Source organism: Musca autumnalis, unplaced genomic scaffold (assembly GCF_047663935.1).
Source record: "Musca autumnalis isolate F117 unplaced genomic scaffold, ASM4766393v1 scaffold_5, whole genome shotgun sequence".
NCBI classification, from domain to species: domain Eukaryota; kingdom Metazoa; phylum Arthropoda; class Insecta; order Diptera; family Muscidae; genus Musca; species Musca autumnalis.
Genome location: NW_027412088.1, coordinates 1,859,140 through 1,885,924, shown reverse-complemented (window position 1 = coordinate 1,885,924; position 26,785 = coordinate 1,859,140). Strand labels below are relative to the sequence as shown.

The window sequence follows — 26,785 nt, the reverse complement described above, 5'->3', positions numbered from 1 at the left end:
TACAACTCTGTATGCCATTCTTTTACAATTTTGCTACCACGAGAGGCGTTTTATTACGAGAAACGCTGTGAAATTAGTCGTTAGAGATTTTGTTGACGACAACAGACAAATTTCTTAAAACGTTAATAAAAACGAACAAATAAAATGGATTTAAACAAAAGGTATGTGTCTATATAACAAAAAGATTATATATTCGTATAAATTTTATAATATTGCACATGTTTTAGAACAAAAGTCACCACAAAAAAGCAGTTTGACACAATGGTCCAGATTTTGCAGAACAATCCAAATTTGGCCAGAGGTTACAGCAATGGAATAAAAAAAATTAGAGTGAAAGAAGAGTGGAATAAAATTAGTACGAAACTCAACATTTTAGGACCGCCAGTACGAACGTACGAACAGGTGAGGGTTGGATGAAAGTCTGAGCTGACTACAAATTCAAGTTAAGGAAGAAGTTAGTTCACAATAAGGCGGAATGTCGTGCTACAGGTGGAGGATCCTTCAAACAGTACATACTAACAGACACGGAAGAAGCAGCATCCAGCTTGTTACAATTGGATACAATTGTAAACGCGGGCAATCAGTCAATTGGAATCCAGCAGCCTTCAACGCTTCGAGAAACAACCACTGAGGAAGAACTGTTTGAAGCATGTATAATCCATGAAGATTTAGAAAACCACGATCCCTGCACAGTTACTCCCCAAAGCGTAAGCAGGCCTCATGCAAAAGAGCCGCAGGTCGTAGTGAATCAGGATCCCCGCACAATAACCCCTGTAAGCATAGGTATCACTCATGGAAATGAGCAACAGGTCCAAGTGAACCAGGATCTATGCCCACTAGTCACAAATACCCCTCACAGAAATGGATTTCAGCAACAGCAACTGAGTATCAGTCATGGAAAATATGTTTGATTCTTGTCGTAACTGTTTTCGTCTTACTTTTAAATCGTTCGGAGTATATTCATCCTCATCGTCAGATATAAAATAACCCACACTTAACATTATTATGGTTTATTAATAAATAATTATTTTTTTTATTTTAACTGACTCTATTTTTTTGTTTTCTTTTTTATAACAGGGTGGCGTGTAATAATCGAAAATGTTAATAATCTTCAACACCCTGTATTTTTGCAATCTATTACAAAACAGACGTAGTCGAAAATTTTACATAATACCAAAAATTATTGACTACGACAACGCCTACGACTACGTCTACGACACTTGAACGCCTACGACAACGCCAACCGTAATAAGGGTGATTGTCTTTTTCTCTAAAATGTAAAAATTGTTGCTTGTTGTCGGTTTATAAAAGAAAAAAATAAGTATGTATATAAATCTCAGCATTTTTTTACACAAAATAACAAGAAAAATTGGGAAAAGTCCTTTGCACTCGTTTGAGAAATAGTAATAAAATTATAATTAAAATAAATATACAAACTTATGCATTCATTAGCCTAAATTTACTGTTTGCAGTCTTTAAATATATGGTCTGTTCCAATACTGTAAGAATCTACTATTTTTACTATTTTTTCCATTATTGGTCTGTTCCAGTACTACAAGAATCTACCAATTTTTACTACTTTTCCGATAACATAAAGGAAAAAATGTTATCGTGGTAAAAAATAGTAGCATCTTGCAGGTTCTGGAACACAGCAAATATAAAGGAAAGAATTGGTCTGTTCCAGAACTGCAAGAATCTACTAATTTTTACTATTTTTTCGATAACATAAAGGAAAAAATGTTATCGTAGTAAAAAATAGTAGCTTCTTGCAGGTTCTGGAACAGAGCAAATGTTATCATAGTAAAAATTAGTAGCTTCATCCAGGTTCTGTAACAGAGCAATAATTTGAAAGAAAAAATAAGCATTTCCGCAAAAATTAATAGTAATAGCCTTTTTTATAGGTGAACAACATTTGATAGGATACATCTGCCGTTGTTTACCAAATGAAAGATTCTCTCAGAGGTGTGTCTTTTTACGTGATAATTTGTAATAATTATTACGAAATGTTACTAAATGCTGTCTTTTTACACAAAAGTTCAGTAAAAGAGAGCGAAGTGAGAGAATAATTTTGACAGTTGTTTGCTGAGAAATTGCTAATGGGTACTTTACACGATATGTATTTTACATATGGGTTGTCACCTTGCGTATACATTTTGTATATAAAAAGTGACAACCCATATGTAAAATACATATCGTGTAAAGTACCCATAAAAGTTGCTGAAAGAATTTTTCCCAGCAACATTTAGCAAGTTCGATCAGGGGCCTACTTATGAAACCTTATCTGATGATCGCAGAAATTGGACACTTTTTTGTACATTTTTTATTATAATTGGGATATTTTCCAAAATATAGCAACACCGTAAAGTTTTTTCTTGGGAATGTTGGCATAGTATAGGACTCTCAAAAAGTAAACAGTCATCAGAAGATACCTCAAAATATAAAAAGAAATAAAATTCAAACTTATTCAGATGATCGCTATTGTAAAATTCAACAGATATTCAATAATTTTCTTTCATAATTTTGTTTTTTAATTTTCGTTTTAAGATAAATATTTATTTTTGGTGTCTACCTTTATGAGTGCTATTGATAAAATATGGTAGATTACCGGTTATTTTTCGAAATTATCGATAACAACGATTTTTCTTTCTCGATCGAGTTCCATCATACCAATATTTTTCCGTGTCGACATTTTATGCACGAGTAAATTCTTGATCGAATCTCATAAGTAGGCCCCAGCTCAGTTTACAGAACTGAAATATTCATATGTATTTTTACGGAAATAATAAGGTCTTTTTCATTTTCAGCGAGTAACGAGTAAAGTTGAAAACTTCTAATGTATGGACGAAAAAAATATTTTATTTTTTACAGAAATTACAGTGATTTTTCATACAAAAATACTGGTTATTCTTTATGATGTTGGGGAAATTACAACAAAAATTATTTTTTTATAAAGGGATTTGACACTTCTTATTACGACTACCTTGGTAATTGTGCCATGGTAATAACAGAGGTTAACTCCATCTATTGATACTTTTTCAAAATTGACTTTTCCTATGTTGTTTATTTACATCTTTGAAGTAAATTTTAATATATTATTCCATTTGTCAGTCACATTGTTTTCCTATAATGGCCTTAATTCTTCCTCACTATATTATAATGTTCAGCTTTTTAGCTGTATCATTGTTGCAATGGATGTGTTCCAATAAGTTGTAAGAAACGCATATAGCAGGATATGAACATATAACACGTTTTTTTCATTAAAAATTACTTTTAGGAATTTAAATATTTTATTTCAAAGTTCCAGCGCTTCGCTAATCCTCTTCGTAGTGGGTATGACTGGCGTGATAAGTCAAAGACTGATAGATTATTGGCTTTCAATGCCAATTTGGATAAATGCTGTCTTTATGTCGTTTATGGTAAGAATATTAAAGCTATTTGTAGAGAACCTATAATTCGTAATACAAATTTTTACGAATTACCGAGGATTTTGTTGTAATGAGGTTAAAGTTAATGCGATTTTCGACTTATGGGGATTCTATTTTATTGTTGTATGTACAGTGTTGTGCATATCAAAAGCAACAAATCAAGTATTTTGCAGTAATTCAATTTTTGGATCCGTTACAATTTTTAAAAATGTAATATTTTGTGTCCAGTTGTTCTTTATTATGTACAGAGAGCTTCCAACAAGTTGTTTCTGTACTTTGTCGTTGGATGGGATAACAACAACAATAATATTGGCTGATCCTCGAGAACGGGGATTGCAAAACAAAAGCAACAACAGAATATTATTAAAAATTGTAGTGTCATCGGTGTTAATTAACTGTACCTTTGACTTAAATTTGCCTTTTGGGGCATGGTAGTGTCATTTTAGAAAGGATTTGCATTTGTTATCCTAACAGGGTTGCCACTTTCTACCACTTTTCCCATGGTCTGGGGAAAATCTCATAATACCCTCAAATCTAAAATTTTTCCCTCATATAAACATTTAAATTTTAAAATATTCATTCTGAAAGTGTATTAATATCAACCGTTCTTTTGTTTGCCGCATAATAAAAAAGTTAAACAACCAAATAGTGGTAAATACGATACATCCTGGTGTAAACCCCTTGAGGCCATTGGCACATTGTGGCTAGAAACGTTGGGGAAACATTAAAAATAATGCGAATAGAAACACCCAAGTATTAGTTGGGGCTCTTATTTCCGATACATGGCCCAGAGTACTTCGCAGAGAAAGGTTTGAAAACAATTTGAGAAGCTCTCAACTCAAACAACACAACGATTAAGAACCCATTGTTTCAACCAACAGTGAGTAAAATATCCTCATATGGCTAAATAATACAGGTTTTTTATATTTTTTGTTATTAAATCTTATTTCTAATATAATTTATTGAAAATAAAATAAAAAAATCTTATTCGGTCGCTTAAACCATATAAAACATTGCATTTTCTACCAGTGTTTCATAAATTGTCTTCCTTTGGGTATGTCAATGGTTTCTTGGCCAGTGTATAACTTTTCAAATTGTTTTCAAAACTTCTTCTGCGAAGTACTCTAGGTCATATATCGGAAATAAAAGCCCCAACTAATTCTTGGAAGTTCCTATTAGCGTTATTTTTAAAGTTTCCGCAACGTTTTCCGCCAAAATGTGCCGATGGCCTTAAGGGGTTTACACCAGGATGTATTGTGTTTACCAATATTTGATTTTTTAACTTTTTATTATGCGGCAAACAAAAGAACGGTTGATATTAATCCACTTTCCGAATGAATATTTTAAAATTTAAATGTTTATATGAGGGAAAAAATTTTTGATTTGAGGGTATTATGAGATTTTCCCCAGACCATGGGAAAAGTGGTAGAAGTGGCAACCCTGTTAGGATAACAAATGCGAATTCGTTCTAAAATGACACTGCCATGCCCCAAAAGACAAATTTAAGTCAAAAGAACAGTTAATTTACACCGATGACACTACAATTTTTAATAATATTATATTGTTGCTTTTGTTTTGCAATCCCCGTTCTCGAGGATCAGCCAATATTATTGTTGTTGTTATCCCATCCAACGGCAAAGTACAGAAACAACTTGTTGGAAGCTCTCTGTACATAATAAAGAAAAAAATTTTTAAAAAATTGTAACGGATCCAAAAATTGAGTTACTGCAAAATCCTCGTTTTGTTGCTTTTGATATGCACAACACTGTATGTTGTTTCTGTTTCAAGTCCTTTCTCTTAAAATGTGTTATTTTCTATAACTCTCGTAAGGTCGAATTCACAACAATTGGCGTGGATTATACCATAAGAAAGGCTTCAATATCTACACTAATAATATGCCTAATTGCTATCATACTTATGTTTATAAGTTCAAATGTAATTAGTAAATTTGCGGCGAGGGTAAAAAACACCAGCTAAAGTCTCAGTGAGTCTTGTTATTTTTATTCTATATTCTAGACTGAAATAATATATTTCGTGGGTTTAATGATCCTTTATGTACTCTTTTCGTGGATGTTCTATATTGTGATGCTCTTTGTACTGCTTTCGCATAATTGGAACATAACATATACTAAAGTCTTCACATTATTTACATATCCAGGAATATTATTTGTTTGTATTATATATAATTGAATACTTTAATATATACTAATATAACTGACACTGCAGATCACTTCATACGATTCAAGAATAATTAATGGCATGGAAGTTGATTTGACTTGGCAGGAAAATCTTCGTTATGGTTCTGTCTTTTATAGTGAATTTATATTGCTATTGGTGATGACATTATATCTTGTAGAACAATGAAGATACTGTTATTTTGATGTTTTTAATACACAATTTTTATTTAATAATAAAGGATTTTATATTTTATTGTATAAACACTCACATAAAGGATATACATATGAATAACATAAATTTTTTGTTGTTGGCTGTTTAGTTTTTTGTTTTTGTTTATCATACCAATGCAATCAAAAAATGTTTGTATAAATATAATACAGTTTATTTTAATAATCCAATATGTTTTCTTGAATACCGAATACGAAAAAATAAAACTATACTTCTATTTATAAAAGTTTATATAAATGAGAGGAATAACAATATTGATAATACTCATCATCTTGAGATGAGGTATACATATATTAGTAAGAGCTGTTGACAAACGATTTGATATGTGTTTCTGAACTTGTGCTTTGTGTTTTATATTTTATGCTTTGTTCTAAACATTAAACTGTAAATTTGTTATAAATACTTTTGTATATAAAAGACCTTGTATACATATATATTAAGATATTATATAAGTTTCTTGTTTTTATTTCTTTGTAAATAAGGCGCTTGTTTGGCATATAAAGTTCTCTTGTAAATTGTGTTAGTATTAGTTTGAAATCCATTTAGATGTCCATTTGCAGCTGTATATATATGTAGGTGGTTGAATAGAGTTACAGAAACTTAATTGTGATTTCCAGCTGTTGCCGGAGATTGGACTGGTAATTGATCGTTGTGATCACTACTGCCACCAGAAGGCATCAGTGAAACTAAAAAAGAAAAAAGAAGAATGAAATTATAGCAAAATATTATAACTAATCTAAAAGCTTATTATAATTTGTTACTTACTTGTCCGACTGACTGATATATGGAATGTATAGAATGTCCTAATCTAATATACATATGTATCTATATTATTTTCTTATTACATTTAAGAGTGAAAACCTATAAATTGTTCTTCTTCAATGTCTTCCGCTTCGAGTTTCTGTCATTTATGACATTAAACTAACTGCAATAAATAGACGAATGATAAATGAAAAACCGAACCCAATTAACAAAGAATCGCCATCATCTTATTCATATGTATGTATGTGTTTATTGTACATATTAGTATTACTGATGTTTGGATTTTTTGGAGTTAATTTTGAAATATGAAGCTAAATATAACATTTTAGTTCTGAAAATTTTGCCGTAATTTGTTAGTATATACATATTTTTCTATATGGAAAAGACTTTGTTAATTTACTTTGTTAGTAAATTGTAAATTGAGACAACACCATGAAAATATGTATAAAAATAGTGATTAACGGAACATGTGTAGTTTTCTTGTGAAAGAAACGTTGGTTGGGGCTATAGCCAGCATTTTGCTTTAATGAGTTTGTTGCCATAGCAATTTATCACCCAAAATCCCACAAAAAAAGCAAATTTTTCAGCAAGATAACGGTGGAATCCACAACAGTTCATATAGGAAAAATTGGTTTAACGACAGACACATTGCTGTTATGGGTGGCCAACCCGTTCTCCTGATCTAAATCCCATCGAGAACATCTGGGGATTTTAGGCAAAAGAGTTTATTCCGGAAATCGACAGTACGAAAACGTAAATGACTTGAACATGGCAATATCGGAGGAATGGACAAAAATCAACCAAAACTTAATAAAAATATTGGTAGATAGCGTGTCTTTACGAAGATTCAATCTTATAAACAATAAAGGATGAAATCTTTCTCTAAAATAGTACCTAATCTTGTTTTTTTAACAAAATAATTTGATTGTTTTAAAATTATGAAAGGTAATTCGAAACAACTTAATTGTTATTCCAGAATTCCATTTGTAATTCGAATTATTCCATTCGAAATTCGAATTATTCCATTTTTAATTCGAATTATCCTATTTGTAAATTTGTAATTCGAATTATTTTATTTGTATTTCGATTTGTTCTATTTATAATTCGAATTATTCCATTTTTCGAATTAAAAATTATCAGAGTAGTTGTATTTATTTTATACTGTTAAATTATATTTAAACTGTTGAAGTTTTAGAAATGCAGTTGTATTTAAATTTAAAATTTGTAACTATCAGGCATGTCACAGATTCCGATCGGAATAGTTTCAATTCCGTAATTTCATTACGATCGTTTTTGTTTTAGCTTCTCCAGATTTCGATCGATTTGGTGAATTCCGAAAATCTTATTTTTTAGTATAAATATGGCAACATTAGACGAAACAAAAGAAAGAAAAGAAAAACATATGATTAGAAAACACTGCAGAAGTGGGAATTCTGAAAATATTGTGTTTAAAGAAAGATTTTTGTGCGAAAAGATTGCTAATTTTTATTGGATTTTCAGTTTTACTATAGTTGAGGCGCAAAAAATCAACATAACATTGAAAAATACCGTGTTTGAGTTCGTTCTTATTTTGTTATTTTTGATGTTTGCTTTAAGTTATCATTCGTAATGCCAGATTGTTTGGTTTTTAGAAACGATAAATCTTTGCTCGAAGAAAATCGTGATTTTTACGAAAAAAAATTATGTGGCAACACTTTGTTAATAATTGGTTTTGTTGATTGACAAATAATGGAAATTTGCGAATTTTTCCAATAAAATGATAAAAAAATATGAAATTAAATGTGATTTTGTTAATAAAACAATATTTTTATTATTTTTAAGTGCTTTTGGAGTGTTTTAAAGTGAAATGTTACCAAAAAATACAATTCCACTTGATAAACTAAAAGTGGTTTCATTCCGAAAGAATTTTTCGTTTTTCGGTTTCTAAAGAAGCTAAATACGGAATCAATTCCACTTTCGATCGGAATTGGTTTCTGTGACATACCTGTATAAGTTATTTAAAATGGAATTCGAACTATGTATTGACTGTAGTATACTAGTCATATATGGCCATTTGGCTTGGCTTTGAAATGAATAAAAAAATTAAAAATTACAAATGGAATAATTTGATTAAAAAATAAATAAAAATTCGAATTGCAAATAAAATAATTTGATAGAATAATTCTAATGCGAATTACAAATGGAATAATTCGAATTACAAGTGGATAAATACGAATTACAAATGGAATAATTCGAATTACAATGGAAATGTTTGGAAGTACAAATGTAATTCTCGAATTACAAATAAAATGTTACGAATTATATCTGAAAAAGGTGTAGTGACCAATGTTGAAAACTACTACATTACAGTTTGCTTCAAAAAATAAATAACAGAATAACTGCATTGGAGCTCTCACCCACTCATATATTTGGCATCAATGGAAATGCCATCAATTCCTCTTCCAAATATAACATACCGGGGTGGAACGTGTCTTCTAGGAATAAAGAGATAGTCATCACTTTAAAAAAAAAATACCAATTTTCACCCAAAAATATTGGTCCATTAAACCAGCTACTTATTATATGATCATCAAGCTTCTTTGTCTTGAACTCAAACTTTTCCCAAAATTTAATGACGATCTGGCTATGCGTGTCCGTCCGTCTGTCCATCTAAACCTTGTAATCACGTTACAGGTCGCAATTTTGATCGGATCGTCACGAAATTTTGCATGTTGATGGGGGTCTCGGAGGGGAAGAAGCCTATTGATTTTGGTGATGGTCGGATAATATTTAGGGGTCGGAATGGGCAAAAAACTTAGGTGGATAAAAAGACAACGTTATTTTCCAATGCGAATATCTCAGCTTCTATATTGGGTTTACCAAAAGCAAAACCTGACAATGAAAGTAGAAAGTATCACCTTTCTTATGATGTAAAGTAGGTTCTCGTAGGTGATCAAAGAACGAAGATATCACAATAGTAGCAAATAAAACCCAAACTTTCATTTTTGCGATTTTAATTATAATGACGAATATCACAGCTTTGGTTGGGGACTTTCCAAAAGCAAAGCCTGACTATGAAAGTAGAATATCCCATCTTTACAGTGATGCATACTAGGTCGGCGTAGGTGACCTACTAACGGAGATATCGCAATAGTCGGTAATACATCCCATTTTTCCATTTTCTTGAAATCACGCTACAGGTCGCAATTTTGATCGGATCGTCGCGAAATTTCGAGGGTTAGTGTGGGTCTCACAGGAGAAGAAGCCTATTGATTTTGGTCATGGTCGGATAATATTTAGGGGTCGGAATCAGCAAAAAATTTATTTGGAGAAAAAGTCAACATTTTATTCCAAAGCTAGTATCTCAGAGTCTATAAGGGGTATACAAAAAACAAGAAAGTAGAAAATATCACCTTTACGACGATGTAACTTAGGTTGTCGTAGGTGGTCAAACAACGAAGATATCGCATTAGTCGCTAATAGAACCCAACTTTTCATTTTTGCGATATTAATTATAATGACGGATATCACACCTTTGGTTGGGGACCTTCTAAAAGCAAAGCCTGACTAAGAAAGTAGAAAATCGAATCTTTAAAATTATGCAAAGTAGGTTGGCGTAGGTGGTCAAATAATAGAGATATCGCAATAGTCGGCAATGCATCCCTTTTTCCACTTTTTTCTGCAATCACACTACAGGTCGGAATTTTGATCGGATCATCACGAAATTTACTCATAGAGATAGAAGCCTATTGATGTTATGCGGGGCATACAATATACTGCCAAACTGCACTGCCAAATGAACCCTTTTGTACGTGTGTGATTGAATAGTGTGTGGCATTCCTTCAATCCATATTCCAAAAATGATGAATTTTCCTCCAAAACTCGATTTTGGGTTGAAGTTTTCAAATTTTTTTATTTTCCTCACAAATAATATTTGTTGTTTTCAAAAATTATTTGTTGGTTACTTGGAAAATAAACAAAATTCATCGGATTGAAAGGGGTTCATTTACAAAATCAAAACTATTTTGATTTCAATCCTGCCAAAACTACTCCCAAATACATTGACAAAAACTTCAAAATTTACTAATACTATTACAAATGCTGTCCTGCATGCCCATAGTGTATGCCCGGCATTAGTGATGTCGATAGTAGTCAAATATAAAATTAAATTTTAATTATTTTTGTTCAGTTCACCTTAAGTCATTTGGTATAAGTCAGATAGGTGAAAACTTTCGTATCTCCATAAAAGAAATGTTTTCGAGTGAAAAGATTATGCATAGAGGTAGTGGTGTAGGATATCACATAGTCGGCACCGTACCGACTATAACCTTTTCTCACTTGTTTTTTATTGAAGTTCACTCTAAAAAGCAAAAAAGAAACTAATTTATCAATGCTCTTAGAATAAAAACTGATTGAAAATACTATAAATTTTCAATGACTACTAAGCATAGTTTCTTTTGATTGCTTAAAAATGACTGGATTACCATTTTGCCCCGGTTTCTCTATAACGGATTTTCTCTATAACTTCGTAATTTTTCGGTCCCAAACTGCTACGTTATAGAGAAGTTCGACTGTAAATTAATACTTGTAATTGTAACATTTTAATATTTGACTTACCTATAATAATAATTAAAAGTACGACACCAATGACACCCATGATGATCATCATTTTCATGTTGGCCCACCATTGTTTGCGTTTCAATTTCCCAGCCTGTTGTTCAAATTGTGACGCTCCTTGTTCCAAGGCGTCAGCACGATCGCCCAATTCCGTTAGTTTCTGATCGCGTTCCAGAACCTTTTCTACATTGACACGCATAATGCCAACAACTTCATCAACTTTGGCCTGTGTCTGTTGTAAGCGTTTCGCAGCTGCACTCTGTTGATTATTGTTGCTGGTGGGGAAGGAGTTGGGTGAATGGGCAGATGGTGGTGGAGGTAAAACAGGAAAACTACATGCAATATTATTCATATTTCTGGGGATTCATTAAGATATTTCGCATTTTTTGCGAAATACGATTTTTCTAAATTTTGTATGTCTATACTTACTCGGTATTTCCAGAAGAGCCGGATGCACTGGGGAAATCATTTTGGGGATCCATTTTTAGATATAAGTTCTCGTGAGGGAAATCTCTTGAATGTTACAATGATATAATCTGTAAAAAAACAACAACAATAAAAACTGAATTCGAAAATAAAGATTAACCCCCATTATTACAAGTCTTCTTTTGTTATAGTTTGGATTTTCCGAACAGATTTATAGCGTTCCGGTTAACTTAAAGTTAAAAGTGATCATTAAATTTCATGGAGGACCTTCTTGGCATTAACTTTTAACGTTAAAATTATATTTTTAATTCCTCCAAATTGGTTTATTTTGCGTTTTAAAATCCATCCAATAGTAAAAGAACACATATAATAATGACCCTAAAGGTTATTGTATGCGAAATAGTATCGAAAGTTGTTAAAGTGCATTTCCAAGCTTTATCTACAAAAACTCCATTATGTTCAAAAAGAACAAATACGTTTTCCTAAAGAATAAACAATGTCACCATCACTCATACCACGCTGGTATCTTTCGAATGTAAGCGAGTAAGAGCTTCAACTTGCCGGAGAAATAATGACGGTAACATTATTGAGAAACTATGTACTAACTTTTACTACGATAACATTTTTTTCCTTTATTTTATCGAAAAGAGAAATTAGTAGATTCTTGCAGTTCTGGAACAGACCAATTGCTTTACAAAAATATGCTTTTCTGTGGCCATTTAAAAAGTCTTAGGCGGGGCTCTAGTCACATAATTATTCGTTACCTGCTCCGGCCTAAAAAATTAGGAACAAAAGACAACAGACAGACGATGGACAAATATCAGTTGACGTCTCACAATTAATGATTCATAGTATTTTCATTATCAGCAATTAATTGTTTCTTACACCCTCTCTGCGGAGTGTTGTCGAGAAATGTTTCCTATTCAAAACGAAATTTACCTTATTTGTGTAACGTTGTGATATACCGACCAAAGGTATCTAAAATTTCTAATTAACTTGTAAATAATAAATTAAAATAAAACAAAAAATACGTAGCAAAAAGGAGAAATGCCTCAGAATAGGGATACGCAAGTCAACTTTCGATTAGTCGACTTTTTGGTTGACGTTGACCACACTAAAAATCGTAGACGACTTTTGGTTAAAAAGAAAATCGAAAAGTCTCCATGGCACCATAAAAAAAATTTCAAACTTGGCATCACTTTGCCCTTTTATCCAACGTAGAGTTGTATAGTTCATGAACGAACTAGTTCAATTGAATGGTTCATAGAAAAAAAGCGCATGAACTAGGAACGGTGTTTGTAAATGTTTAAAAGTGGTAAAAATTTTAAAAACTTTTTAAGTGCTGGAACAAACCTTTAATGGACTCAAAATATCTAAATGTACTATTTTTTATTCTGGAGTAGTTTAATTATCAGGGCAACACACCGGGCAACATTTCTTAATAATTTATATTTTTAAATCATTGAAAACTACTAATGGCTATATTACACCATATGCTTTTTCACATGTATGTTGTCACTATGGGTATACTAATATACTAATATCACTTAATTGTGGAACAACCACGTCGAATCAAAAAAATATTCCCTTTTTGGACATAAATACGGAAATAACTAATTGGGGACAAATAACGCACGGAATTTTCATTCTTGATAGCCCTGTATATCATTCTATTGTTTGTTCGTATTTGATGTAGTATCATCAATCGAATGATTTAAGGCCGCTGCACATACGGCACGTTGAGCGTTGCGTTACAACAACCACATGAAAACTTCAAGAACAAACTTGGCATCACTTACACATTTTTCATGTGGTTGTTGTTTTCAACGCGCAACGTGTCACACAACAGACCGTATGTATTTGGCCCATAAGAGCCAGTGAACGATTCTGAACTGGATAGTGTACTATGATCTGGATTACTTAACTAGTTTAGTTAAAGAAGCTGAACTATTAAAGTAAATCTTTGATATGAACTATTACAACTCTAAAGGCCCCGGCACATACGGCGAGTTGAGCGTTGCGTAACAACAACCACATGAAAACTGCAAGAACAAACTTGGCATCACTTACACATTTTTCATGTGGTTGTTGTTTTCAACGCGCAACGTGTCACAAAACGGACCGTATGTGCCGAGGGCTTAAAGGCCCAGACACATGCGGTCCGTTAAATGGCAAGTTACAACAACCATATGAAACTTCAATAACAAACATGGCATCACTTACACATTTTCATGTGGGTGTTGTTTTTAACGCGTGACGCGCCTTACAACGGACCGTATGTGCCGGGGCTATAATTCAAGGCACATGAAATAAGGTAGTCGAATTACGCAAGTTGATGATAATATGGTACGTCAAAACAAATTTGCTCTGTTCCAGTACCGCACAAGATCTATTTATAAGGTCACGTAAATAGCACAACAACAACTCATTTTTGGCTGAAAATTCTTCGATATGTCAAAATGTTTGTTTATGTTTTCATACAATTTATTCACAATAACAAAAAATTTGACTGATTGAAATCAATCAGCTTTACACCACCTTATAATTTCATCATGAGTACCGCAAGAAGCTACAAATTTTTACTACGATAACAATTGCTCCTGTATCATAGGGCTGCTCAATTGGGGGCACACGTGCTGTCGGTGTGTGTCAATTTGTCACTCACACAATTAGAAAATAGAGCTTTTGTTTTTGAAATGAAAATTTTCAATACACAATTTTTTCCATTACACAAGACAAACCAACATTACTTGAGAAAATTTGATATTAGAATTGTAAATGCTTGTGTAGCAACTGGAGAATAATCGAAACTTGATTCTCCTGAAAATATTGAATGTGCATGTTCATTATTAGCTTATCCGTCTTATTGTAAAATGTGTTTATACTAATTATTTTTCCTACATTTTATAAAATCAGACTGAAGGGTATGTTGGGAGACTATCAAAATGTTTGTGTTTCAAAACCAACACAATAACAAAATATTTTTGTATTTGTATGAGCAGCTCTACTGTATGATATCGGAAAAATAGTAGAATTTGTAGAAATGTAGTGCAGCCCTACTGTATGATATCGAAAAAATAGATTGAATAATCGCAAATTTATATTGAAAATGACATTCCCGTGTTCCTTTTGTCAATACCATGGCTAGAAAACACCCACGGTAATGAGCACACGGTAATGATGGAAACGTGACTATACTTGGATTTAAATGTGCAAATCTTATAGTACGGTTACACTAGAGTTTTTTTGCCGGGTTAACCCACTTCGAAAGGATTTATTTGACGTTTGCGCTATGGAATTGACATTTGAAATCCAAACCCACTGGGTTAATCCGGTTAAGTGCAACCGGGGTATTTTTTTTTTTATAAAATATAAAACAGCAATCGGCACATAAAAACAACAATCAGTACGAAACCTTAGTCCCCAGTCTTTCACTTTCCATTTAAACCAGTCAGTTTTTGATACCAGAAATCACGCAAACTTGCGAGTTGCACGATGTCGACTCGAATCAACCAAGCAGAGGATTGAACATAGCGGTTGTTCTGAACTTAATCATCTCCCCCCAGAACATAAAAGCATGCAACGAATTTCAACATTCAAAAATAAATTGAAATTGTATTTGTTTAATAATTTGACCATGCTTCTATTGTAGTATTAATACTATTCCTTTATCTTGATATATATTTATTATACATTTTTATTTGTACATACTTTTGATTACTGTTAAATATGCCAACTCGCCCCTATAAAGTCTTTAAGGCGCAGGGGCAATTTATTTTCCATGTAAATTTATATAGTGAATAAAACTGAATTACAAAAAAAAAAAATGAGCAAACACTGTTGTTGATGCATGGTAGAACAAACCAGGTAAAGTAAGTACTACAACAAATACAACTCAACAACAACCACATAGGAATTTGTTTTTATTTGTAACGTGCCGCGACACATTCGGTCGGTTGTTCGTCGCGTCACGCGTTAACAGCAACAACCACATGAAAAATGGGTAAGTGATGCCAAGTTTTTTCTTGAAGTTTTCATGTGGTTGTTGTAACGCGACGCTCAACGGACCGTATGTGCCGGGGCCTTAAAGATTTAAGTGAAACCTTTTTAAATAAATTCTAAACAAATCCATATTGCATTATTTTAGAAGGTAGTATTACCTAGTGTTACACTGTGCAACATTTTTAAGGTGATCTTGTGCAAACACTTCGAACTGAGGATTTTTTGAAAGCACAGACCCAAACGACAAGAAACCCTAGTTGGGTTTTGTTGTGTCAGATCCAGCTCGGATTTTATGGCCCCATCCAAACATGGCTAAATATTGAGTTTTTAAAGAAATTCGGGGCTATATCTCTGAAACCAATGCGAATCTTCTTCTGACCTCTGAAGCAAATTTGTAGATAAGGACAAGAATAAAATATTTGGAGAAATAATGAACTCGAAAAACTACATTTATTGCCTCAAATTTCAAAATATATGCAAAAAGTCCACAATTTTTATACATTTCGCACCGTATCTCCAAAACCGTTAATTTTTCTGAATATTTTCTTTTGGAAAAATATTCCCTGGAATATAATACACAACTCTTCAGAACATGTCATTGTTGTAAAATGCCTCTACGCCGTTGTTTTCAGTACATTTTTCAACGACGATTTAATAAAAATGTCAATAATGTGGTGAAATCCGAAATGCGAGAATAAACTGTTGGTGTGAACTGTGTTTGAAATATGTGTTGGTAAAGATATGATGCAATATACCGCTGAAACAACATGAAGTAAGCATTTTAGAGTTTCAGAATGTTCTAAAGAATTGTTGAGAACTTTATGTGGAAGATTTTTGCAAACGGTTACTTGGTTCAACTCCCAATAGTTTAGCCGACACTGACCAGAATTTCAGCAATTATGTAAAATGTTCTATACTTTATAGATTTTGATGACCACTTATGTGCTTTCTTCAAGAGATAAGTTCAACTAGTTTAGGGCTACAATATTGCTAAAGACAGCAAGGCCAAATTCCTATTCGTTTCTGAGATAAAGGCCTGATAAATGCAAAAAAGTGAAGATTTAGCCCGGTTTAGACGAGACCATAAAATCCGAACTGGATCTGACAGGACAGAACCCAACTAGGGTTTTTGTAGTCTAAATATGTACTTTCAAAAAATCCATGCTAGAAGTTGTTTGCATTTTCAGTGTTGCATAGTGTTATTCAATACAATTCTATTCTTTAGTAGTTATTTCAAAAGGTTCTGGTTAGATCTTTATACATACAGCCAGTTTCTGTATGTCGAAAGAAGAATGTGTGCGAATGAAACACGTCCAAAATCTTGTGTGTTTTTCAATTTTTTTTGTTTTGAATCAATAGCAAAGGTAAAATTATTTTGAAAACTAAAGTTTGGGCGTGTTTCATTCGCACACATTCTTCTTTCGACATACAGAAACTGGCTGATAGTCTGTTTGATTTTTTGGGCATGTGGGTTAGGCCGTTTCGGCGCTGAGCGCCTCATTTATGAAATTAAAATAGGCTTTGTTTATTCTTCAAGAACAACTCTGCGTACTTTATTTATTTAATGTATTTCGAAATATTAATGAATATTAGTGTTTTTGTGTACAAAACGACTGGGGACACACCACGGTAATGAGTATTTGCACCTTGCGACCAATTTTTTTATATAAATACTATGTAGCACATTTTATTTCGATTTTCGAGCCTCGTTTAAGGACATTTTGTTTTACTTATTCCGTTTCTAAGAATTTAAATTTTTTCAATATTTTTAACCCTAAATGAGTCGGGACTCAGAAACAAGACTTTTTGCAATATTTACCCATTTACAAATTGACTGTCAAGCTCAATATTTTTTATGGGGATGTCATAGGAAGGAAGTACATATTAAAAGATGTTTATTCGGTACATACATACATATTTAACTACGTATTCCAAATACAAAGAATAATATACAGTGGCGGCCATCTAATTAATAGATTACTCAATTTCGTTTAAAAATGTGTAGATTGTGATGATATAAATTTTGCATATAAGGTATTGGTATAAGCACTATCGAGTAATGTCAAAACGTACTGAGATTCCCCATATATGGGGAAGTACAACCCACTTTTCTAGAAATGGTTCATGTTGGCCTGGCAGCTAATTAGGGATATTAGTAGTAAACTTAACTTTAAGGTTAATTGATGCACAATTGTTCGTATTAGTTAGATTATAGTGTATTCAACTGATTTCATGCTTTACCCCCGCCGAAAGTCCTTTAAGGGGCCGAAGTTTTACTATAATCCCTAATAATGTGCTTTAGGCCTTATTTTCCGTTAATGCACCAAAAATATTCATATTCTTTGGCACTTTATAACAAAAACTATATTTTTAGTAACCCCAGACATCATTCCGAACCATACACTACAAGTGCCGCTTCGTACTGGTTGTAAATTTATCCTTAAAATTGTGTATACAAATTATATTTTTGAGACTTTCTAAGCATTTCTTAAAAAATAACTTTTTTGCCTAAAATGAATAGTTTTCCTGTAATCGGAACTTCTTTTAAAAGTGCCGAAAATTTTGAAGGGTAAAATAGGTGTGTTCTTACATGACAATCCTTTGGTTTTTATTGAGAAAAATCCTAATAAATCACAGTTTATACACTTGGACAAATTATAAAAATTATTATTAAAATTATAGGAACCCTCAGTGAAATGTCAGATTTTCCATTTCTGAAGTCACATATCCGCTAAACTAAAACTGCTACAAGAAGGAAGTCCGAACGTATATTCCTCCTCTCATCCGGTCTGATGACAACCGTAGGATTGTAGCATCTCTTAATGTACCAGGGTAATTCCCCAGAATTTCTCGCGACTTATATCACTGTATTGTTTTTAGTATTAAAATTAAACTCAACACAGAAATAGATTCTAACCAGAATTCCATTTTTAATTTCAATTAATTTTCTTATAAATCATGACATAAGAGAATCTTTTAGAGCCATTCACTTGTTGGATTGAAATTATTTCAATAGCAGAAGTAAATTATTGTAACAACAATTTGCCACCAAAATTCAACAAGCCGTAAAGATTATGTCACCAAAGAAGCAACCAAATATTCACACAAATACATACAGTGACATAATAATGTAGTACCACCGACAGATCATTGACAGTGATGCGGAGCTTCATATTTCACGGTCATGGTCAACACCCTGTTGCCAGGAACCGAAAGATTTACTTAAAGTTCAAACTGTCGATGCTACGATTTATTTTTAATTGGGTTCATATCTTCACACTTTGTTGGCATTTTCAACGAATTGGAATTTTCTTTGAAAACTTAGAATGGCAAGGGTAGGTAGCATCTGCCTATCACAACTGGCTCACATACCATTAAATGATGATCCTCTGCTTTCTGTTACCTCCATGCTTGCTACTCGTACGTACCTGCTGCTCCAAAAATTAGTGATCATATTAAACTCGTTCATATATACATAGATACATACATGATGGGAAGTGAACATACATATCTATATTAGGGTTATGATTTTTTTGACATTTTTTCTAAATTAATTTCCTGTTGCGAGAATGAATGAACTTTTGCCTTTAAATGTAGACAAATAACTCTAAATGTAGTCGAAAATACTATGAAATGAAAAAGGTAATAGAGGGTTATAGTCCCCTAGAGACTAGTTTTCCACGGAATATGTTGTATACATACATATTTCTTCAAAAAATTAATATTTGTATGTAGAAAAAGCCTTTCCAACCAATATTTCGACTAATTTTTAACCAAAGGTAGCGCACTTCAGCATTGCAATTAGCTTCAATTAAAAAAACTGGGAATTTCTCTATTATGTTTTGAAAACTTTTCTATCATGATTGCGACACATTTTTTAATATGGAAGGTAAAATGTAGTTCTTTACAAACAAATCACAGGGATAAAGCATGGTAGAACAAATACAAGGTAAAGTTAATACTACAACAAATACAACTCGAACAACAACCACAAAGGAATTTGTTTTTGTTTGTAAACCTTAGTGTCAACGTACATGTAAACAAAACAAGGAAATGTCTATAAATTATCGGAATTTAAAAACTAATAATTTTTCACATTTGATTGAATATTTTGGAAAACATGAATGAAAACTCGTTAGATTTTCAATTTGAATGTTTCCATATCATTCCACTAAATGCATAATTTCTCGCAGAAAGTAGAATACTTGCAAACATGTTTCGGGTCGCTGGTAATTCATTGAAAAAAGAGAAGCTGTTTCAATCATTTGCATTTGAAAATAAAAAAGCACATGTTTATTAGGGCTTTATTCTTTTCAAGTTTAACAAAATACCACACATATTAACAAATATTGTACCGCCTCTATAAGCGGTGTTTTAGTGTGCGGCATGTCGATTGGACCTGGAGGAGGTTACATGTCAATGATATGAAGCCGTCTTTATGGGAAATAGTTTTTTTTTCTGATGAATAAATTTGTTCTTGAAAAATATATATCCCTAATATACATCGAACATAGAAATAAATACATAAAATGTCGAATGGAATTTGACACTAACACTACAACCCAGTTCAGTCAGCTGGGTATTGCTGCTACCTTTTCTTGTTCTACCATGGGGATAAAGGAAGTCCACTTATATGTTAGACAATAGTTCCGTTATGTTACCGCTTTTTTTGTTGGTTTTAACGTTTCGTTTTCGTAATTTGTCGGAATATGACCCGCAGAATTTTACCAGAATTTCCCACAAAAAGTATGGGTATGGTAAATTTTACCCGGTAAGTACAATCTGACCATTATCAAAAGTTATATATTCTTAACCAAAACTCTTACCTCGTGGCATAATTTTTCAATTTTCAAATATGACCTCTAGCTTGATTTTAATTAAACTATACCCAATTAAATGTATATACTAGGCTGTAACTCTGTTTTCTGACCACGTACACCAACATACTTGGCATCAATGGAAAGGTCAAGAGTTCCACCTCTAAATACAACTTTCGTGGGTGGAAATATCTTCCAAGAATAAAGATAAAGTCACTATACTAAAAATTTTACCAATTTTGACACACAAGTTTTGGTCCATTCAACCCGCTAAATATTATCTTATCATCCTGTTAAATTGCAAGCCTCTTCCTGGTCGTAAACCCAGAACTTTTTTGAAATAGGTCTGTACGATAACCCAAAAGTTTGTACAAATTTGTACAAACTTTTACAAAATGATCAGTAAAAGGGAACAGAGAGAACTTGCAAGTAGTTGCAAGATCTTACAAATACTTTTTACTTGCGAAGTTATCGAACAGACCTAACCTAATTTTGCGACCTACAGAGCCGCTGCAAAATCGGACGAAAATTTGTTTTTGGTCCATTTCACTCCCTAAATATTTTATGATAATCACCAATAACAATATGTGTCTATTCTGGTCGGAAGCAGACCAAATGTCGTGACGATTGCCCCATAATTACGGCCTGGAGTTTATTAAATTTTTTAATGGACGAACGGACGGACACACATCTCAAAATCGCTTTATCTTGTTGAGATATACATTTTGGTATACCACATGGTGGTCAACGACGGATATTTTGCGGTGTTACATGCATTATCGGAAAAACAAACTTATAATAAATACCCTTTCAATATTGTGTGTGGTGTAGGTTATAAAACAAATTCTGGGTTATTGCTCTTTAATGACTAGCATAACTTTTATTCCATTATAATTGAAAATTGTCATAATTTATATGATATATAAAATAAAAGTATATATCATATAAAATTATATATATGTAATGATGATAAAATGTGTATATCTGCTTAAAGTGACCCAGAACATTTTTTTCAAAAATGCTCATAAAAAATTTAAAATGATTTTGTGCGTGAGGTGTTTTATCGAATCATCTTATAATTAAGATTTTATCTAATCTTAGGCAGAAGCTCATCTAAATATGATACAGGGATAGGGGGTTTTAAAAAAGTCATAACCCTAATGTATATATAATAAAGCCACAGAATAGTACTATTTGAATTCTAGGGAACTTGCAACTACCACCTTCTTTCTATCTTTGTTTGTGAGCGTTCTCGCCGGTGCGTGAATATCATCAACACACAATCCACTACAACTGTTTGGAGTTACGTTTTATGTTGGCGTTTTGGCTGTTGTTATGAATAAATATGGATTGAAGCCATTGTTGGGTCATCATTAGTGTTTTGATTTCAACACAACGCGGTCGTGGATAGTGGAATTTTTAGTGAATAGAGAATAAAGGACATTCAGGAATATTTTTGTGGTTCTTGTTGTTGGAGAAGCGTTGTGATACGTTTCTAAAATTATAATTTCTCTTTGTTTTGTGCGAAGGAAAAATGAAAACTCCGAGAATGGTAAGAAGGAAAAGTGCTACATATAATTAAAAGGGAGTTTAAACACGCAAAACAAACAACAGATGAAAAAGGATTGTGAACATTTTCGGTTTTCGAAAGATGTATGCATGTGTATGTTGTAATCTCAAAGTTCTATAGCTGGAAAGGAAATTTTTGTGAAGGAAGTGTTAAAAGAAATATTCGTGATGTTATATGATTTACCTAAAACTGCCATACAATATTTCAATGATTTAATCCAAACATTATCTTTTCAAACTACAAATAAACATACGTTTTATTTAAAGTAATTAAAATCTTGTAATTTAATAAAGTGAAAACATCGTGTATATCATAACTATTCCGATACTATGACTATTTTAGACTTTTTTGGAAGAGTATTCGCTCTAAATACCCAACAACGTCGAGCATGATACGAAGCTATAAATTTGCATTGTGTTTAAACGTCTGATCTAAAGTTCCAAAGTCAATATAAAATTACTCTTAGATCTTAAGAGACATATATCCGAAGCGTTTGTAGAAAATCGCTTGGCTGACTACATTTGTTTAGAATAAAAACAAGAAAAAAAAGCAGATATACCCTCAGTCTATTACCAAAAACGAAGCAAACACAATATGATAATATTATATTATATAAAATATATAGTTTTTATATCATGAATTTGCTTCAAAATACTTGGAATTTGTAGCTACAGTAATGTATACAAAAAATGTTAGTAAGCAAACTTCTGATTAATAGTAAATGAAATATTAAATTACGTTAAACTATGTTTGGAAGAAGAAAAAGACGGGGCTAAATCGATTCCAAACTGTCTGAAACGAATTTCGTCCAAACATATTTGGGATCCAAAACCATTATTTCGATGAGGCATATATTTGGTCGTATCAAGGTGTATATACCCTCGTAAGGCTGAGGGTACAACTATAATCTGGTCAATATGACAGACTATTGAAGTAAAACGTCTTGTCATGATATGTTCTCTAACGGCATTTTAATAGTTAAGGGATATTCTACTGAAAAATTTGGAAATATTCGTCAGACTTTATGCAGTAAATTTAATGATGTCTGTCTATCGATATAACGATAAAGTTCATAATTTTTAGATCGACCTATGAAATATGCACACGCATTCATATTAATTATTCATAGAATGATGAGAATATTTTATCATTTTGTCGATCGAAATCTGTTCTCCATGTGCAAATCGACAAATTCTTATCCCACTATTACGTCGAAATGAGAATAAAGGGATGTTCTAGAGATAATACATATATGTATATTCAAATATATTAATTAAGCAGCAATTAGAAATTGTTTCGAAAATTAAAAAATAGTAAATATAATCCCTTAAATACCCAGCAAAAATTCGGATCCATTAGTCATTACGTAACCCATTACAAAGTAATGTAAACAAGCTTCTTTTCCCATTACAAGTAATCTGAAAAGTAATGGGATACTTCTTAAAAAAATTACAAGGCAAACCTACTTACTTTGCTCCTCACTAAGTAATGAGGACGGTGGCACAATGAGTGTGTGTCCGACTATAAATCCTAGGGTTGTGTGTTCAACGCTCACTGTCGGCAAGCGAGTTTTTTTTAATTAAAAAATAACAGTTCGTGGTTCACATGTGCACTGCACATTTAAGTTCTTAAGCAACCCTTAATGTTCGTGTGCGTGGCATAGTATGTAGTGTCTTTGGCTAGCAATCAGAGGGTTCGTGTGTTCAACTCGCACAACGAGCGAAATAAAATAAAAGTAAGAAGTGTGATGAAATTAAAAAAAAACTCTAAATCAATTGTTCTAAAAATAGAATTTTTTTCAACTTACTTTTCAACTTCTAGTGGCCCCAGAATAACTAGTTATTCTAGTGGTCATAAAATAACTACAAACTGAGTGCGACATGTCCTTGTAAAAATAATGGGGAAGAAAGGGGGTTTGCGAGTAGTTACGGCTGCAAAAAATCCCTTACAAAACCCATGATTTTGGGAGGACTTTTTTTGCTGGGTAGTTATTAGATTTTTTCAGGTTCTTTGTTGGGTCAGCCATAAATAAGTAACCATTTTTGTTTTTAATTCCGTAATTATATCTTAGGTAATCATTTTAGATGATGTTTCTTTTTCAAGCAAGTACATATTAAACAACGTAAACATAGAAATACTTAATTCAGATTTCCCATAAAAAATGTTTAAGACATTGATATGAGGGAAGTCTCCGCTTATCTCTTAGGTGACGTCCGTGTCAAAGGCTATTTTAACAATTGGAAGGCTCCAGCTGTATGACTTATAATAAGCTTATATGCCAATACTTAGCCTCAAAAATCGCATCATCAGCAACGATTAAATGGTTTATCGAAAAAAAAAACATTCACCACATTTGTTATAGCAATCCCATATTTTCACTTAAGCGGAGGTCGAATAATTGAAAACAAAGATTATTTTAATGTTATTTTTTTTATTAATTTTTTCGTTGGAGTGGAGCTTAATGTTCGAAGATTTTTTGCAAGTGAAAAAGAAAAGCCGACGATTCGAACCAACACAACCACAAATTTATGAGCCTAGTTTCGCTGCTCATCAGAAAAATCGGTTGTGGGAGTGGCTTCTATGTCATCGAACTATTATTTCTCAAATTTACAGCGACGGATATTTATCCATTCAATCTGTATGACTTCCATGACAAATGCTTTTTAGCGCAGCTTTTGACAGTTATGAGTTTGGCTTTGAACGCTAACACGTCGTGATAAAATTTTTCATATGTTTTCGAGGACGTGGTTTTTCGTTATTTATTTGTAATTTTACCCATTAATGTAATAGTTAAAGTTTAATTCTCATGAGGTTTTTGAGCAATTGAAAAACTGTCAACTAATTAGAAGTTTGGTGTTAGTAATCCAAACTTCTAATTACTTGACAGTTTTTAAATTCCTCAAAAACCTCATGAGAATTAAATTATTACATTTATATAGATTATGGGGGCATTAATCAAACGCGTTGCAGTTATAGTCATATATTTTCAGTCCAAAATCAATTTCAGTTATCCGTTTTTTCAGTTATGTAGAGTGTTTGGTGAGAGATCAAACCAAAACTCAAATGGTGCATGAAACTAATATCAGCTGTACGATCTTCTTCTTCCGAATATTACATATTGCAGAACTTTTCCGAAAGTAGCATTTCCGTACCCACTGCTTTTAGTATGTGCAAGTTCCGATATAGGCGCATGGACATGCAGGGTTCTAAATCTTTTAGAACCGACATTAATTCTTGCCCAAAGGCGATCAACAACCTTTTACGAATACGAATATAGACAACACAACAAATATTCAGACGATTCGTGTACGTGTATTACTTAATTGCGATATTGGGAAACTGGTGGTGATTGTTTAATTAAAATACTAAGTTAAATTCATAGACGCTGCCGGTCCGTACTTTAGTTTATTTTATTTATATTTATTTTTTATGTTTTCGTGGTAATGTTGCTGCTTTTGGCTCAAGCATTCATACGCTCTAATCCTGGACATAATAATTTTTTCACACCAAGTTTGAAAACATCTTTCTCTACTTGTAATTTACATCAAAGTCTTGAATTTATCCTTTTGCGTAAGTCTCAACCAAATTCGTATTGAAATGCTGGAATTCTCCTAACATAGCAAACGTAATCATGTTATTTTATAAGTGACAATAATAGTGAGAATATAGTTAGCAGTTCATAGTAAACAAAACGGATTTATTTCCAAAGGAGGAAATACCATATCAAATCCTGTGAAATGTTTCAGAATTTACTACAGTATATTGACAGTTTATTCTGTACTGTTACTGTACTAAGACCAATAATGTTCTTCTTATAAGAGGAGTAAATATTGGGGTAAATAAATTTGTTTAACAACACACATGAACGACGTACATATATGAAGTCATTGAATATCTTTACTACCAGATGTGATTTGGAAGGTTTCAATACGTTTTCTCAAAGGGAGCACATACCACTCACCGTGGTCGGGCTAACTAATTTGTAACAAATGTTCACTATTTATCATCTAGATTCTAGAACTGCATGTCACTGCAAAGAGAGTTACAGTTTAGGATCGATCGTACAGTGAAAGCGTTGCTGTCAAATTTTGTGGAGTTTAATTCTAGCGATAATGAGAGTATACATATATATGTGCATATCTATGTCATAAAATGTATCATTTATTCCGTTTTGTTTTGTTTTCATATCTCGTTTTTTGCCATATTGTACTTGAAGAGAAGAACAATAGACCAGAACGATTTGCAGGTAACATTTTCGTTGAAATAGAGGATTATTGTAATTATTTTTGTCATTTTTTTGGCAACAACGCTGTTGTTGTTGTTGTTTTGGAGTTTTTAATAATTGTAGAAGATGAGATTAGCAGAGAGCTTTTATGAAATTAAGAACGGAACAACCACATAATTATGAATTCAAATTAATATACCTCTACACACACAAACATACAGAGAAGGAAAGGTAGATAAATACATGACGACATACATAAATACATTGAACTAGAATGAACATTATAAAAGCCAGATAGGTACGAGGTATGAGGTATTTAAACAAATAATTAAGCAAAAAATGCGACCAAGCGCTCATTTGAGTTATGAAAATATTATTAATCTTTCTATTTTTACAAAAACAAACAATTCAACGACAACCATAGTGGTGACCATAAAGTAGGGTTGTGGAATTATTTTTATCAATGCGAATGATTCTGCTAACATTATAGACGCCAATGTTGGTGGTAGATGACTTTTGTGCCGCTCTAGCCGGAAATGGTTCCTGATGCTTGGTT

At 32.4% G+C, this 26,785-nt stretch overlaps 2 protein-coding genes across 8 annotated transcripts in view; one reads left to right on the top strand and one right to left on the bottom strand.

Annotated features, from left to right (window-relative positions):
• The first annotated feature begins 2,761 nt into the window (after positions 1-2,761).
• Positions 2,762-26,785, top strand: part of LOC141387472 (uncharacterized) — a 35,363-nt gene continuing 11,339 nt past the window's right edge. For 2 of the 3 annotated variants that reach the window (XM_073957262.1, XM_073957261.1), the window contains exons 1-2: positions 2,762-3,209; positions 3,275-3,416. In XM_073957262.1, coding sequence (XP_073813363.1) covers positions 3,127-3,209; positions 3,275-3,416 — 225 coding nt within the window. In that variant the 5' untranslated portion in view covers positions 2,762-3,126. Of the gene's footprint in view, positions 3,210-3,274; positions 3,417-21,845; positions 21,987-26,785 lie in introns of those variants that run through there. The other variant, XM_073957263.1, reaches the window with a different exon arrangement.
• Syb (Vesicle-associated membrane protein synaptobrevin) lies at positions 5,801-12,748 on the bottom strand. 5 transcript variants are annotated; one of them, XM_073957266.1, is made up of 4 exons: positions 12,555-12,748; positions 11,619-11,725; positions 11,190-11,464; positions 5,801-6,517 (listed from the first exon to the last, which is right to left on the bottom strand). In XM_073957266.1, exons 2-4 carry the CDS (start codon positions 11,669-11,671, stop codon positions 6,432-6,434), a joined length of 414 nt encoding a protein of 137 aa, XP_073813367.1. In that variant the 5' UTR covers positions 11,672-11,725; positions 12,555-12,748; the 3' UTR covers positions 5,801-6,431. The 5 variants fall into 5 exon arrangements, with proteins under 5 accessions (XP_073813367.1, XP_073813365.1, XP_073813369.1 ...); XM_073957264.1 differs by having other exon boundaries at positions 11,190-11,521; positions 12,555-12,744; XM_073957268.1 differs by lacking the exon at positions 12,555-12,748 and adding an exon at positions 12,380-12,517.

What these genes read in the sequence shown, in the direction of transcription:
- Syb (XM_073957264.1), bottom strand. Translation starts at nt 11,671, where the DNA reads ATGGATCCCCAAAATGATTTCCCCAGTGCATCCGGCTCTTCTGGAAAT. An exon ending in GGCTCTTCTGGAAATACCGA is followed by an intron (nt 11,522 to 11,618) that starts GTAAGTATAGAC and finishes TATTGCATGTAG; the next exon opens with TTTTCCTGTTTTACCTCCAC. An exon ending in ACTTTTAATTATTATTATAG is followed by an intron (nt 6,518 to 11,189) that starts GTAAGTCAAATA and finishes TTTCTTTTTTAG; the next exon opens with TTTCACTGATGCCTTCTGGT.